Here is a 14,557-nt window from a genome sequence, read left to right as displayed (position 1 = left end):
ATACTGTATTATATTTACAAGCCATATACTAACAATATTTCCTTAATCCTTTCCAGGTTCATGAGCATCTAAAACTATTTTATTGAGGTTCTCAGAAATCTCTTATAATTAGTGCATGGTTCTCTTTCAGCAAGAGCATTTCCAAATGTACGAAGCCATGGACACCAGGGCTTTTGCTGGCGTTACCCTAGAGAAGCCTATGGACTTCTTTCCACATTCCTAGCTGAGAGAGATTTGATTGGATCCCTCCCAGCATCCCGTGGCCGCCACATGCGCAGATGGTCTCCCGGTTCATATCCTTTGCGATACTAATCGCATATGCTAGTACATATGTGATTAGCATGGATGCGATGTGTGGCTAGATGTACCACACAAGGTTAGTGCATCCCGCTCTCATTGTGCAGTGACATCTAAACTGTGGTCAAGGTAACCAATATTGTGTTGGGGTGGGGGAATCTTTAAGGAACAGGCCCCGCCCCCCCGTAGCCTATTTGTCTTCCTATTAACTCAGAGGGGGCGAGTTAATTGTTTTTGTGCAGCAGATCATGTCTTATCCCCTGTCGGAGCGATAATCAGTTGGGTTGTTTTGCACTTGCCATGCCCAAATAGACCGAGTTTAGTCACGTAAAGTGGCCAAACCCGTTTGAAGTCCTGATTAGCGCACCCAGAAAGTAGTTTAGGCATTCCAAACCAGAACTTTTACCAATTTCTGTGCACCACCTCAGGAGGTAGTGATGAATTATGTTACAGCACCCGCCGGCATTTATTGGCATATTTTTTCTGGACCCGCTGAGGTCCGGAAGCAAAATCCCCTATAAGTGCTGTTTTTCTGCGTCCGCAATAACGGGGTTATTCAGAGATGAATGCAGATCGCTGCATACATTCATCTCCACACATGCTGGGTGCCGCCCGGCACAGGGCAAGGCCGCCCAGCATGTGTGATGCCGTCCCCCGATGTGTCTGCAATTAGATTGCGGACTCATTGGATCTAAGGTTGACCACTGGCTGTCAGGCGGTCAGCGCTCATCTTATTTCGGAGTGGCTGCATGTGACGTCACACAGCCACCCTGAAAAACGGGCCCAGCGTGCCCCCATTCGCCTCATCTCGCTCCTGCAACGCCGCATTTGCCGCCCCACGAACGCTCATCGCTGTCAATTACATTGCGGTCCGCAATGTGCATGTCCGCGCATCCACAATGTGGCCGCTGCGCATGTGCAGTTTGCTGCCACCAGCAAAGTGGGCTGTGCACCACAACAGCGGCAGGTTTTGAATGACCCCCACAGGTCCAGGAGGTTTTCCATGATCCTATGTTCTCGCCCTAAAAATGGGATTTTTTTTGTGGGAGAAAAGGGGCTTTAATTAAATTGCCCAGAAAAACAAAATTGGGCAAGAAACTGCAATAAAGCCCTTTTTGTGTGAAAATATAACGAGCACAATTGAATCCCGCCCCCCCCCAAAATGCAGTCCCAAGACTGTGTCATACTATAAGAAGAAATTTGTTTTTTACTAATTTTCCCTGTTTTGTTTCCAAAGGCTGCAAATAATGATTTATAATTCTGTACATTAACTAGAGTGGCAGACAGAGGCTATGGAATTTCCCCCCAGGGGAGTAGCCAGAACTTTATGGGCCCCATAGCAACATTTTGAAGGGGCCCCTGTTCCATTGCTTCTAGAGATACACCTCTCTGCAGCAATTGTTAATTTTACGACCCATAATAGTGCCATAGTTCATTTTATGAACACCAGTAGTGCATTTCTTAATGTTATGCCCCATAATAGTGCTCTAGTTTATTGTAATGACCATAGTAGTGCCCTAGTTAATATTATGCCCCATAGTAGTGACCTAGTGTATTTTGTGAACAGCAGTAGGGCCCTAGTTCACGTTGTGTCACATTGTAGGGATGCCAGTACACATTATCCAACACAGTCACCCCAATGCACATTATGACATAGTGTCCTCAGTTCATATTATATCACATTACAGTGCCTTATGTTCTTATTATGCCACACTACAGTGCCTTCACTTCATACTGTGCCATATTACAGTGTCCTACTTCATATTATGTAACATTATAATGCCCTCCAGTTCATTTTATACCACATTACATTGAGCAGGTCCAGGGGTGTAACTAGATATATTGTAGGCCCCAAGGCAAAAGTCTGTAAGGACACCTATATACCACCCAATGGTGAAAAATGTATATTAACACGTTACTTTGACAGGCAAGGTGAGCCCCTTTCAGCTCTGGGCCCCATAGCAGCTGCACTTGAATCCGTGAATCTCCCTCTGAGCTCTGTCTGCTTGGTGTACTGTAAAATCTGCCTTCCTCCAAGTCCACCCTCTGTCATCACATGACATGCTGAGAGCTGTAAGCTTTTGTCTGTGTAGCTGGCACACATACTCTGCAACCTCCAGAGAGATTTTAAAAAGGAGATAATCTTTTGTAGAAGGACCGAAGTTTAGTGTGTATGTAGGATTACCTATTTAATACATCTGTGAAAAAATGATATATATAAAAAATTACTTAGCCTTCCATTACAATTGTGATATTTAGGTCTATAATATTGTCAAAGAGAAAAACCCAACAGTTTACTTTATCTAGTGTAAATATGAAACCAAATTTTCATAAAACTATCCTGTTTTACAGATTATCAGACTGATATCTTTAAGGCCCCAGAATATAATGACATCAATGGAGAATCCATGGACTCTCAGCATTTTTCAGGTAAAATCTTATATTATGTATTGACTATCCTTTGCACTAAAATACTGTATTTTAACTATGGCTGTAGTGTGGGTATTACATGGATCAGAACATTTTATTATATGCAGCCATCATCTCATCTCTTTGTCCTATGATTCCTTCATTTTAAAAAGGGGGGAATTGTACAACTACTTTATTCAATCATATCATCATGTGAGTTCTCACAATGCCAGGAGATGTGTGTGATATGTATTTATGGGGGCTATTATCAACTCATGTGTATAGATGACTGCCTCCATAAATTAAGTCCACCCATTATCAGTGTTACTCAGGGCAGGGATGAAGGAAACAGGAAGCAACAGATTAAATTAAATAGTGGTCAGAGCAGGATCCCCCAAAAAGGAATTAGGGCTGGGTACATACTATGCGATATATCGTTTGTACACCCGGCGAACAATATATCGCACTATGTGCATCAGCTCGTGTGTGCAGCCGATATGTCTGTTAATGGTGTAGTTCACAGACATATCACGTTGACCCTGCAACATGGCAGATGCTGATATATTTTACCGATATATCGGTACATCCGCCTGTGTGTACGAGTGACTGGCCTACCGACCCCATTATCCTGGCTGCAGGATCCAATGACACTTGCAACATTTAAGTGCCCGCCCAGTTGTTATGTCTTGCCAGACATATTGAGCAGCCGATTGGTATGCTTGATATGTATGCTTAACAGATCGGTCAGTTGGATGGCCAGCCAGCTGGCATCTGAAGCAGAAAAATTAAAAAAAGTTCACACACATTTTTATTTTATTTAGTGGTCTGTCTCTGAATTATGGTCACTATCTGGCAACTGAGAAATATTTGACAATATAGGGCCTTATTCAGGTTTGTTAGCAAACCAAAAAAGCAACCACCTTGGCAAAACCATGTGTACTGCAGGTGGGGCAGATGTTACATGTGCAGAGAGAGAGTTAGATTTGGGTGGGGTGTGTTCAAACTGAAATCTAAATTGCAGTGTAAAAATTAAGCAGCCAGTATTTACCCTGCACAGAAACAAAATAGCCCACTCAAATCTAAATGTCTATGTACATGTTACATCTGCCCCACCTGCAGTGCAAGATGGTTTTGCCCAGTTACTTGCTTTTTTGGGTTGCTAACAAACCTGAATAACCCCCATAATTCACTAATGCAATGAATATGGACATATTAAATACTTGTACAGTTAGATGTATGCAGCATACTAGTGAACATTACATAGCGGGCTAATTAGTATTTTGATGATGCAGTCAATTGTTTGAAAAGTCAGTTGGGAGTCTGTTTTTTTCCTATTTAGTAGACAGGAAAAAACAGACACCCAACCGACTTTTCAAACAATTGAATTCCGCCCAATGTGTCCACTCGCAAAAAGTTAATGGTTATTACTGAAAAGCCCAAAAAATGATGCAAGTTTAGATAATTCAGAGGTGGCATTAAAAACATAAACTTAAATAAGGCTAGCTTAGAGCAAAGATGAGCATACTATATTTGCAAACATTTGTTTATATAGCACCAACATATTCCATTTTGTTGTACAATTGTGAACAATCAATGTAAAAAAATGCAAATGGGAAATAAAAGTCAGACAAAGAGGTGAGAAGCCTCTGTAGGAATTTTATATAGGAGGATAAGTGCTACATATTTCAGTTTGGTCCAGCCAAATTGTAAACATTCTTGGTGGACTGCATGATCTAGTTGCACAGCAGTGTTGGCCTGGGGTCAGTTAGTTGTGTGAGCGTAGAAACAGAACATAAGTCAAATTATATGTGTGTATTGTGTGAATGGGAGGTAATTGTGTAAAAGGGGTGTGGTGGGATGGTGTTGCATGCTGCCATGCAGGTGTAGGTGATGGCCTACCTGATTCTTACAACGGACGGTCCTGGTATGTAGGCTGGGTACAAAGCAGGAGGTCTAGGAGGAAGGACAAAATGTGAGCGCCGTCCTACCTTTGAAGACCGCAACGCCTTACCAGACCCAAACTTCAAAAATCCTCACTAGCACTTTTGGCATCAGATCATAGATTCCATCTATGGGCAGCAGGTGAAGATTTGACCTTGCACCAGAGTGCAAGGTCCACTGTCAACCCAGAAGAAATATAGACAGAAAGTGACAGACAAAGATGGTTCTCACCAGTGTTGCTCTTGAACTTTGTCCCACATGCTTTCTTACAAGTCCCTGTAAAAAGACAGTAAACACCACAGCCTTCAGGACCTAATCGTAACTTAGGTGTGGGACTAGCTGTCCTAACTAACACAACTATAATAAACAAGGCCCTCAACTCACTGACCTAACATACGTTAACAGTGAGTGTAGTGAAACACAATCTGCAATCTAGTGTACAATTTACCCTGCACGGATACAATATAAGAATGACCATTATATAGGATAACACATGGTACTGTCTCTCAGGCACATTTCCTGCCTAACCAACAGATCATGTGAAGTGATTTGGGCCTAATGCCCAGGATCACTCTAATTTAGGGCTCAGGCATGTGGCTTGCCTAACTGCTGCACATGTTTTCTAATGACTATACTTTAAGTGACATGGGCGTACTGTCCAAGGTCACTTAATCTGCAACACAGGCTCACTGCCAGCCAACATGTGGTACAGGCCTAGTGCCTGACACCTGGTGGTCTAGGAAGGAGTTAACAGTAGGCATCACCGAGGACCTACCTGTAACGGTGGAAGAGGCTGAATTGGGGAGCTTCATTCATAGCTCTTTTGCTTCCCCCACCAGCAGCACTCTCTGGTCCTCAGCTTCTTCTGCTGCCACCTCCTGACATCTGCTACCATCCTCAAGGCCGGCCACTGCTTCTTCCTTTCTTCTTGCCACTGGTGCTGCCCACGGCCCTCCGCCAGGGCTGATTTCTGGGCCAGCTCTTCCCTCTTCTTTTCTTCTGGAGTTCTTCTCTCCTCCCTCCCGGCCACCAAACTGACTTCCAACTCTGCAATGCCTAATATAAGATGTTGCGAGGGGGCCGAGCTATGACATGGCCGCTTCCTATTGGCTACTGATCCACAAGCCGTGTTAGCTCAAGGACAGTGCCAAATTCAAACGCCCGATGCTTTTACCGCTTTTGACCGTCACTGGTAACAGAAACCCTGTCCCAGTGCCAGCCACTAAGGACCACTGCACCACTGGAGCTGGGTGCCGACACCTGGTCCCAGTGCCAGATGGCCTGCCACACTTCCGGCACTGGGAACAAACATACTATCCCAGCACCTACACCTGATGTGCCAGTGGGACACATCTATACCATTGTGTAGAACAGTTTATGGAAATTATATAGTTGGATTTGTAATTTGATAAGATTGCCAGAAGGGTTGTTTTTTTCCTTCTGGATCGTGTGGCAGGCTCTCGAAAATAGGGTGACGCTTCTGGCTGCCTGTAAGAGTGGATAAAGCTCCTGGAGGCACCAACTGCAGCCGCCCTCGTCCCGAGTGAAATGGGCGGGACAGACAGATGATGACGCTCTTTGTGTTGAATCCTGGCTCCACCCATCACTTCACAATGCCTGGAAGAAAGTTTTGTTGTGCAATGGAGGTAATTCCACAATTCTGTAACTGTGAATGAGAGCAGTTAACGAGTGTGGATGTGAGACACATTTTGAGTCAAACGAAGAAAATGTATTTTGGTGTGGTTAGGTTGATAGCCCCATCTGTAAACAGAAATATTTTATATGTACAGTACACTTATCTTGTAAAAAAAAGAGTGATGTTTATGTAAAATCCAAGTAAAACCGAACCCGCTCATCTCTAGTTATAATACATTGGCAAATAAAATAATAATTAACAGTTACTGGCAAATAGAACAAACATTTAAGTATTTTATTACCATTTAATTATGTGTTGCTGTAATTGCTTTGTTTCCGTTTAATTATTTTCTTTCATTCTTTATGAGAGAGCAGAAATTAAAGATCTGAGCTCTACGAATGCTTTATGTCTTTTTGTGTCAGGTTTGCAGTGGTGGGATCCTAGAGGGGGGGCTAGTGCAGAGCTTTGCATTATGCTCCTGAAGACCACTGCTGAATATAAGTGATCGATAGTCATCAAAGATATTTGGCATAATACAACCCCTACAGTACAATATAAGATTAGTTACAAAGGAGTTATGTAGCTATATAAAAACACAAGGCCACAGAAGTAGCCATTTCTCCCTGATTCTCAAGTGCGCAAATAAGCAAATGCCAGCGTAACAGGGGCACATCTAGAGAGGAGGAGGCCCGTGTGCAAGCTTCGTCTAGGCCCCCTCCTCTCTAGCCGGCAATGCTGTAGCTCTGAGACCCTAGCGATGTCCCAGAGCAAAGAGCGCATGCGCATATCTCCTGGAAAATGGCGCGGTGGCCATTTTCTCAGCGATTTTCCTACTGTGCATACGCGAAACACCAGAATGTGCTTCACCATTTTCCCAGTGATTTCTGCAGCGCTGCTGCTGCACCGCGGGACTCTGGAGGGTAAGTATTAAAAATAATGGGTGCAGGGTGTGTGGTGTGGGCCCCACCGGTGGGGGATCCAATTACTATACCAACGATGCAAATTCGACTCCTCAAGCAGCCCTTGCCTGGAGTCTACCTTGTAACTTTCTTAACATATGGCCACAGTGGCCGCAAAGCTGCATAAGTGATCGCAATCACATGCTGAAACACGCCCATGACATTCCCATACCATGCTTATGACGTTTCCTCCTCTTGTGAAGACTTTAGGTCACCTCCCAGTCTCTATCCGTATCAGTCCATGGATCACAGAAGCCGTCTCAAGTAATAGCTATGTTGTATGCAAATGTGCACTCCATCGCACACCATGGTTCACACGTGTGCAGTAATGGTTTCCTAGATTTTTTTTGACATGCGCAGTAGCAAATATCGGCGATGTGTCCACCTCTGAATCGGGCCCTCTGTGAGGTAATGAGGGCATTCAAATCTTGGGACTCACTACTAATAGGTCTCCTCTGGTTACTTTACACATGTTTTTCGTTTATCTGTTTGTATGTGTTTTCAGTTGAAGAGGTGATATAGCTTGTTTTTTATAAATTACTCTGGAATAGGGAGGTACCAGGGCAGCAGAAATTCCTGCTGCCCTACTTCAGGTGAGTTTAGGAGACTCTCCTTCCATCCTGATGACTTTTTACATTTTGTGAGATGGGTTCCTTTAAGTATTTATAAATAACATATGAAAACACATCTATCAGACACTGGTGTACGCTTTAGGTGCATACATATTAGTCAGTTGGCTCCAGGAGCGACATTGCCAAGTGTGTCCCCTCCCAGGCCGGGCCCCCCAATGTGGGCATACACACTGTGCGGTATCTTTAGCCGCGGCCAGCCCGAACATGCAGCATATGACAATATCATCAGATTGAGCTGCATGCACAGCCCACAGAGGGGGTCGTTAACAACCCCCGTGACCGTGCATCGGCCGTCGTTTGCAGCATACACACTGGGCGATATAGTAAGCAATATCGTTAAGGAGGGTAAAAATGAGCGATAAAGCTTACTATAGGGGTGATTCAGATCTGATCGCTGCTGTACGTTTTCGCACATCGGCGATCGGGTCCTAACTGTACATATGTATGCAACGCAATGCGCATGCGCTTCGGACAACAACAACGGGCATCACCAGTCAGCGACGGTATGGTGCGAAAAATCTGTTTGTACGGGCGTTCGCAAGGTGATTGACAGGAGGAGGCCATTTGTGGGTGGCAACGAGTTCAGTATGGTATGCATACCGGCGCTGGGAGCCCGACCGCCGGCTTACCGACAGCATGGCGAGCGCAAATGAGCCCCTTGCGGGCTCGCTGCGCTCGCCACGCTACGGGCATGGTGGCGCGCTATTTTATTCGCGCTATTTTATTCTCCCTCCAGGGGGGTCGTGGACCCCCACGAGGGAGAATAAGTGTCGGTATGGCGGCTGTCGGGATTCCGGCGCCGGTATACTGTGCGCCAGGATCCCGTCAGTCGGCATACTGAAGACCACCCGGTGGCAACTGACCATTTACAGGGAGTGTCCAGAAAAACGCAGGTGTTACCAAGCGTTATCAGGGAGGGTAATGCACATATGATGGTGAGCTGCTCAATCAGATTGTGATTTCACTCAGGTGCTAAAAGGGAGGGGTAATTCTGTGGAAGAAAAAACAATTTGTGTTCCCTAATGCACACTGAGTGAAAAATAATAATACTACATAATAATCAGATAATACGGAGATCTTAGTTGCGTATATCTGCAGATATAGGGTTAAGCCCCCAGGCCGATCGACAAGGCTTCTCCGTCACTGGGGGTCCCTAATACTAGGTATGGGTCCGGGGTGCAGGACCCCATCACGTCGGCACAGGTCGGCTACCCCAGGTCAGCACACAGGTGAAAATTAATAAGGGTTAATAAGAAGCACAGAAGTGCTATGTAAGTGGTGTGATTAAAATAATACAAAAATATATACAAAGCGATAGGGAAAATCATAAGTGTTAATAACACTTTATGATTTATTAACACTTATGATTTTCCCTATCACTTTGTATATATTTTTGTATTATTTTAATCATACCACTTACATAGCACTTCTGTGCTTCTTATTAATTTTCACCTGTGTGCTGACCTGGGGTAGCCGACCTGTGCCGACGTGATGGGGTCCTGCACCCCGGACCCATACCTAGTATTTGGGACCCCCAGTGACGGAGAAGCCTTGTCGATCGGCCTGGGGGCTTAACCCTATATCTGCAGATATACGCAACTAAGATCTCCGTATTATCTAATTATTATGTAGTATTATTTTTCACTCAGTGTGCATTAGGGAACACACATTGGCCCTCATTCCGAGTTGTTCGCTCGCAAGCTGCTTTTAGCAGCATTGCACACGCTAAGCCGCCGCCTACTGGGAGTGAATCTTAGCTTATCAAAATTGCGAACGAAAGATTCGCAATATTGCGAAAAGACTTCTCTGTGCAGTTTCTGAGTAGCTCGAGACTTACTCTTCCAGTGCAATCAGTTCAGTGCTTGTCGTTCCTGGTTTGACGTCACAAACACACCCAGCGTTCGCCCAGACACTCCTCCGTTTCTCCAGCCACTCCCGCGTTTTTCCCAGAAACGGTAGCGTTTTTTCACACACTCCCATAAAACGGCCAGTTTCCGCCCAGAAACACCCACTTCCTGTCAATCACACTCCGATCTCCAGTACGAAGAAAAAATCTCGTAATGCCGTGAGTAAAATACCAATCTTCATAGCAAATTTACTTGGCGCAGTCGCAGTGCGAACATTGCGCATGCGCAATTAGCGGAAAATCGCTGCGATGCGAAGAAAATTACCGAGCGAACAACTCGGAATGACCACCATTGTTATCAGAGAGGGTGTCTGATGTCAGCTCTGGCCCCGATCAGCCTGTTCTCATCGCACTGGAGGAGTAAGTCCTGGGCTGCGCACAGACTGCGCACACTGAATTTCTCATACGTCCTAGAGGATGCTGGGGTCACATTAGAACCATGGGGTATAGACGGGATCCGCAGGAGACATGGGCACTATAAGACTTTCAAAGGGTGTGAACTGGCTCCTCTCTCTTTGCCCCTCCTCCAGACTCCAGTTTTAGAATTGTGCCCAGGGAGACTGGATGCACTACAGGGGAGCTCTACTGAGTTTCTCTGAAAAGACTTATGTTAGGTTTTTTTATGTTCAGGGAGGCTGCTGGCAACAGTCTCCCTGCTTCATGGGACTTAGGGGAGAGAAGTATGACCAACTTCTAGTGAGTTCAATGGCTCTGCTGCTGGCTGACAGGACACCATTAGCTCCTGAGGGTGATGATCGCTGGGTACGCCTAGATGCTCACTCCCACAGCCTGCCGTCACCCCCTTACAGAGCCAGAAGTCAGAAGACAGGTGAGTAGCAGAAGAAAAGAAGACTTCTTCTCCAGTGACGGCATTATGAGGTACCGCGCAGCGAGCGGAACGCTGCGCGCCATGCTCCCACACAAACAAGTCACTGCAGGGTGCGGGGGGGGGAGCGCCCTGGGCAGCATAAATTCCTCACAATAAGGCTGGCAAAAGCGGACACTGTCCTTACCCCGCCAGCGTGATTAATTATTTCTGAGTGGGATAGAAGCGCGCCATTACGGCGGGCGGGGCTTCTTCCTCACCTCACCAGCACACTGCTCGGCGCCATGTTTTCTCCTCAGAGAGACGCTGGTCCTACCTTCACTGCTGACAAGATCAGGGTGCAAAACGGGGGGGGGGAGCGCAGCAATTTCGGTGTATGATATTAAACTAAAAGCGCTACAAGTCTGTCACTGTAGAATTTATTATTTCCCAGACTGTATACTTTTGGCGCTGAATTGTGAGCTGAAAAATCCTCTGTGTCCCTCTGACAGATTTACTGTATATATAAATAGGTATATATATGTATAGATATATAATGAAAGCGGTCTGTCCCCCATAAGCCAGTGTGTCTGTGGGTAATTGGTATACGTGGGTCAACATGTCGGTGGCTGAATGGTTTTCCTAAGAGGAAACTATATTGGGGACGCAGACATGTGGTGGTGACCCTGTCGGCACCACCGTTAACTGACTGGGTGTAAGTTTGATTGATAATATGATTCATATCAGAATAAATATGTGTCCCGGACACAGATGTGGAGAAAATCTATGCTTCTTTTCCCTCAGGCCCTCGGGGTCGCACAAATGTTATTTTGCCCAGTTACTACTGATACCGACACGGATACGGATTCCTATGTCGACCATAATGTTTCCTGATTAGATCCAATATTGGCAAAGAGCATTCAGTACATGATTGTGGATATTAAGAACGTATTAACGTCCCTGAGGACCCTGCTGTTCCTGACAAATGGGGTCTATGTATATATATATATATATATATATATATATATTTCTCTATCGTCCTAAGTGGATGCTGGGGTTCCTGAAAGGACCATGGGGAATAGCGGCTCCGCAGGAGACAGGGCACAAAAGTAAAGCTTTTACAGGTCAGGTGGTGTGTACTGGCTCCTCCCCCTATGACCCTCCTCCAGACTCCAGTTAGATTTTTGTGCCCGGCCGAGAAGGGTGCAATTCTAGGTGGCTCTCATAAAGAGCTGCTTAGAGAGTTTAGCTTAGGTTTTTTATTTTACAGTGATTCCTGCTGGCAACAGGATCACTGCAACGAGGGACAGAGGGGAGAAGAAGTGAACTCACCTGCGTGCAGGATGGATTGGCTTCTTGGCTACTGGACATGAACTCCAGAGGGACGATCACAGGTACAGCCTGGATGGTCACCGGAGCCACGCCGCCGGCCCCCTCACAGATGCTGAAGCAAGAAGAGGTCCAGAATCGGCGGCTGAAGACTCCTGCAGTCTTCTTAAGGTAGCGCACAGCACTGCAGCTGTGCGCCATTTTCCTCTCAGCACACTTCACACGGCAGTCACTGAGGGTGCAGGGCGCTGGGGGGGGGCGCCCTGGGAGGCAAATGAAAACCTTTAAAAAGGCTAAAAATACCTCACATATAGCCCCAGAGGCTATATGGAGATATTTACCCCTGCCTAAATGTACTAAATAGCGGGAGACGAGCCCGCCGAAAAAGGGGCGGGCCTATCTCCTCAGCACACGGCGCCATTTTCTGTCACAGCTCCGCTGGTCAGGAAGGCTCCCAGGTCTCTCCCCTGCACTGCACTACAGAAACAGGGTATAACAGAGAGGGGGGGCAAAATAAATGGCAATATATTAATATAAAAGCAGCTATAAGGGAGCACTTAATCATAAGGCTATCCCTGTCATATATAGCGCTTTTTGGTGTGTGCTGGCAGACTCTCCCTCTGTCTCCCCAAAGGGCTAGTGGGTCCTGTCTTCGTATAGAGCATTCCCTGTGTGTCTGCTGTGTGTCGGTACGTGTGTGTCGACATGTATGAGGACGTTATTGGTGTGGAGGCGGAGCAATTGCCAAATATGAGGATGTCACCTCCTAGGGGGTCGACACCAGAATGGATGCCTTTATTTGTGGAATTACGGGATAGCGTCAACTCGCTTAAGCAGTCGTTTGCCGACATGAGGCGGCCGGACACTCAATTAGTGCCTGTCCAGGCGCCTCAAATACCGTCAGGGGCTGTAAAACGCCCCTTGCCTCAGTCGGTCGACACAGACCCAGACACAGGCACTGATTCCGGTGGTGAAGGTGACGAATTAACCGTATTTTCCAGTAGGGCCACACGTTATATGATTTTGGCAATAAAGGAGATGTTACATTTAGCTGATACTACAGGTACCACTAAACAGGGTATTATGTGGGGTGTGAAAAAACTACCAGTAGTTTTTACCGAATCAGAAGAATTAAATGACGTGTGTGATGAAGCGTGGGGTGCCCCGATAAAAAAACTGCTAATTTCAAAGAAGTTATTGGCTTTATACCCTTTCCCGCCAGAGGTTAGGGAGCGCTGGGAAACACCTCCTAGGGTGGACAAAGCGCTAACACGCTTATCAAAACAAGTGGCGTTACCCTCTCCTGAGACGGCCGCACTTAAAGATCCATCAGATAGGAGGATGGAAAATATCCAAAAAGGTATATACACACATGCAGGTGTTATACTACGACCAGATATTGCGACTGCCTGGATGTGCAGTGCTGGGGTAGTTTGGTCAGAGTCCCTGATCGAAAATATTGATACCCTGGACAGGGACAATATTTTACTGTCGTTAGAACAAATAAAGGATGCATTTCTTTATATGCGTGATGCACAGAGAGATATCTGCACACTGGCATCACGGGTAAGTGCTATGTTCATTTCGGCCAGAAGAGCTTTATGGACACGACAGTGGACAGGCGATGCGTAGAGGAGTTATTTGGGGTCGGTCTATCGGATTTGGTGGCCACGGCTACGGCCGGGAAATCCACCTTTCTACCTCAAGTCACTCCCCAACATTCAACCGCAGCCCTTTCGTTCCTTTAAAAATAAGAGAGCAAAGGGCTATTCATATCTGCCACGAGGCAGAGGAATGACGCTGGGGCTTCGCAAGCGGACTCGGGGGCGGTAGGCGGTCGTCTCAAGAATTACAGCGCGCAGTGGGCTCACTCGCAGGTAAATCCCTGGATCCTGCAGATAATATCTCAGGGGTACAGGTTGAAATTAGAGACAGAGCCACCTCGCCGTTTCCTGAAGTCTGCTTTACCAACGTCCCCCTCAGAAAGGGAGACGGTTTTGGAAGCCATTCACAAGCTGTATTCTCAGCAGGTGATAGTCAAGGTACCTCTTCTACAACAAGGGAAGGGGTATTATTCCACTCTTTTTGTGGTACCGAAGCCGGATGGCTCGGTAAGGCCTATTCTAAATCTGAAGTCCTTGAACCTGTACATAAAGAAGTTCAAGTTCAAGATGGAGTCACTCAGAGCAGTGATAGCGAACCTGGAAGAAGGGGACTTTATGGTATCCTTGGACATCAAGGATGCGTATCTCCACGTTCCAATTACCCCTCACACCAGGGGTACCTCAGGTTCGTTGTACAAAACTGTCACTATCAGTTTCAGACGCTGCCGTTTGGTTTGTCCACGGCATCTCGGGTCTTTACAAAGGTAATGGCCGAGATAATATTTCTTCTTCGAAGAAAAGGCGTATTAATTATCCCATACTTGGACGATCTCCTAATAAGGGCAAGGTCCAGAGAACAGCTAGAGATGGGTTTAGCACTATCTCAAGAGGTGCTAAAACAGCACGGATGGATTCTGAATATTCCAAAATCCCAATTAATGCCGACAACTCGTCTGCTGTTCCTGGGGATGATTCTGGACACAGTTCAGAAAAAGGTTTTTCTTCCCGAAGAAAAAGCCAAGGAGTTATCTGACCTGGT

At 46.1% G+C, this 14,557-nt stretch overlaps 1 protein-coding gene across 4 annotated transcripts in view; it reads left to right on the top strand.

Annotated features, from left to right (window-relative positions):
- The window catches only part of BEND7 (BEN domain containing 7), a 218,343-nt gene that overhangs the window by 50,676 nt on the left and 153,110 nt on the right, over nt 1-14,557 (top strand). For all 4 annotated transcript variants that reach the window (XM_063926897.1, XM_063926899.1, XM_063926900.1 and 1 more), the window contains exon 2: nt 2,650-2,727. In XM_063926897.1, coding sequence (XP_063782967.1) covers nt 2,650-2,727 — 78 coding nt within the window. The remainder of the gene's footprint in view (nt 1-2,649; nt 2,728-14,557) is intronic.

This window comes from Pseudophryne corroboree, chromosome 6, assembly GCF_028390025.1.
Source record: "Pseudophryne corroboree isolate aPseCor3 chromosome 6, aPseCor3.hap2, whole genome shotgun sequence".
NCBI lineage: Eukaryota > Metazoa > Chordata > Amphibia > Anura > Myobatrachidae > Pseudophryne > Pseudophryne corroboree.
This window is presented reverse-complemented; position numbering and strand designations above follow the sequence as displayed.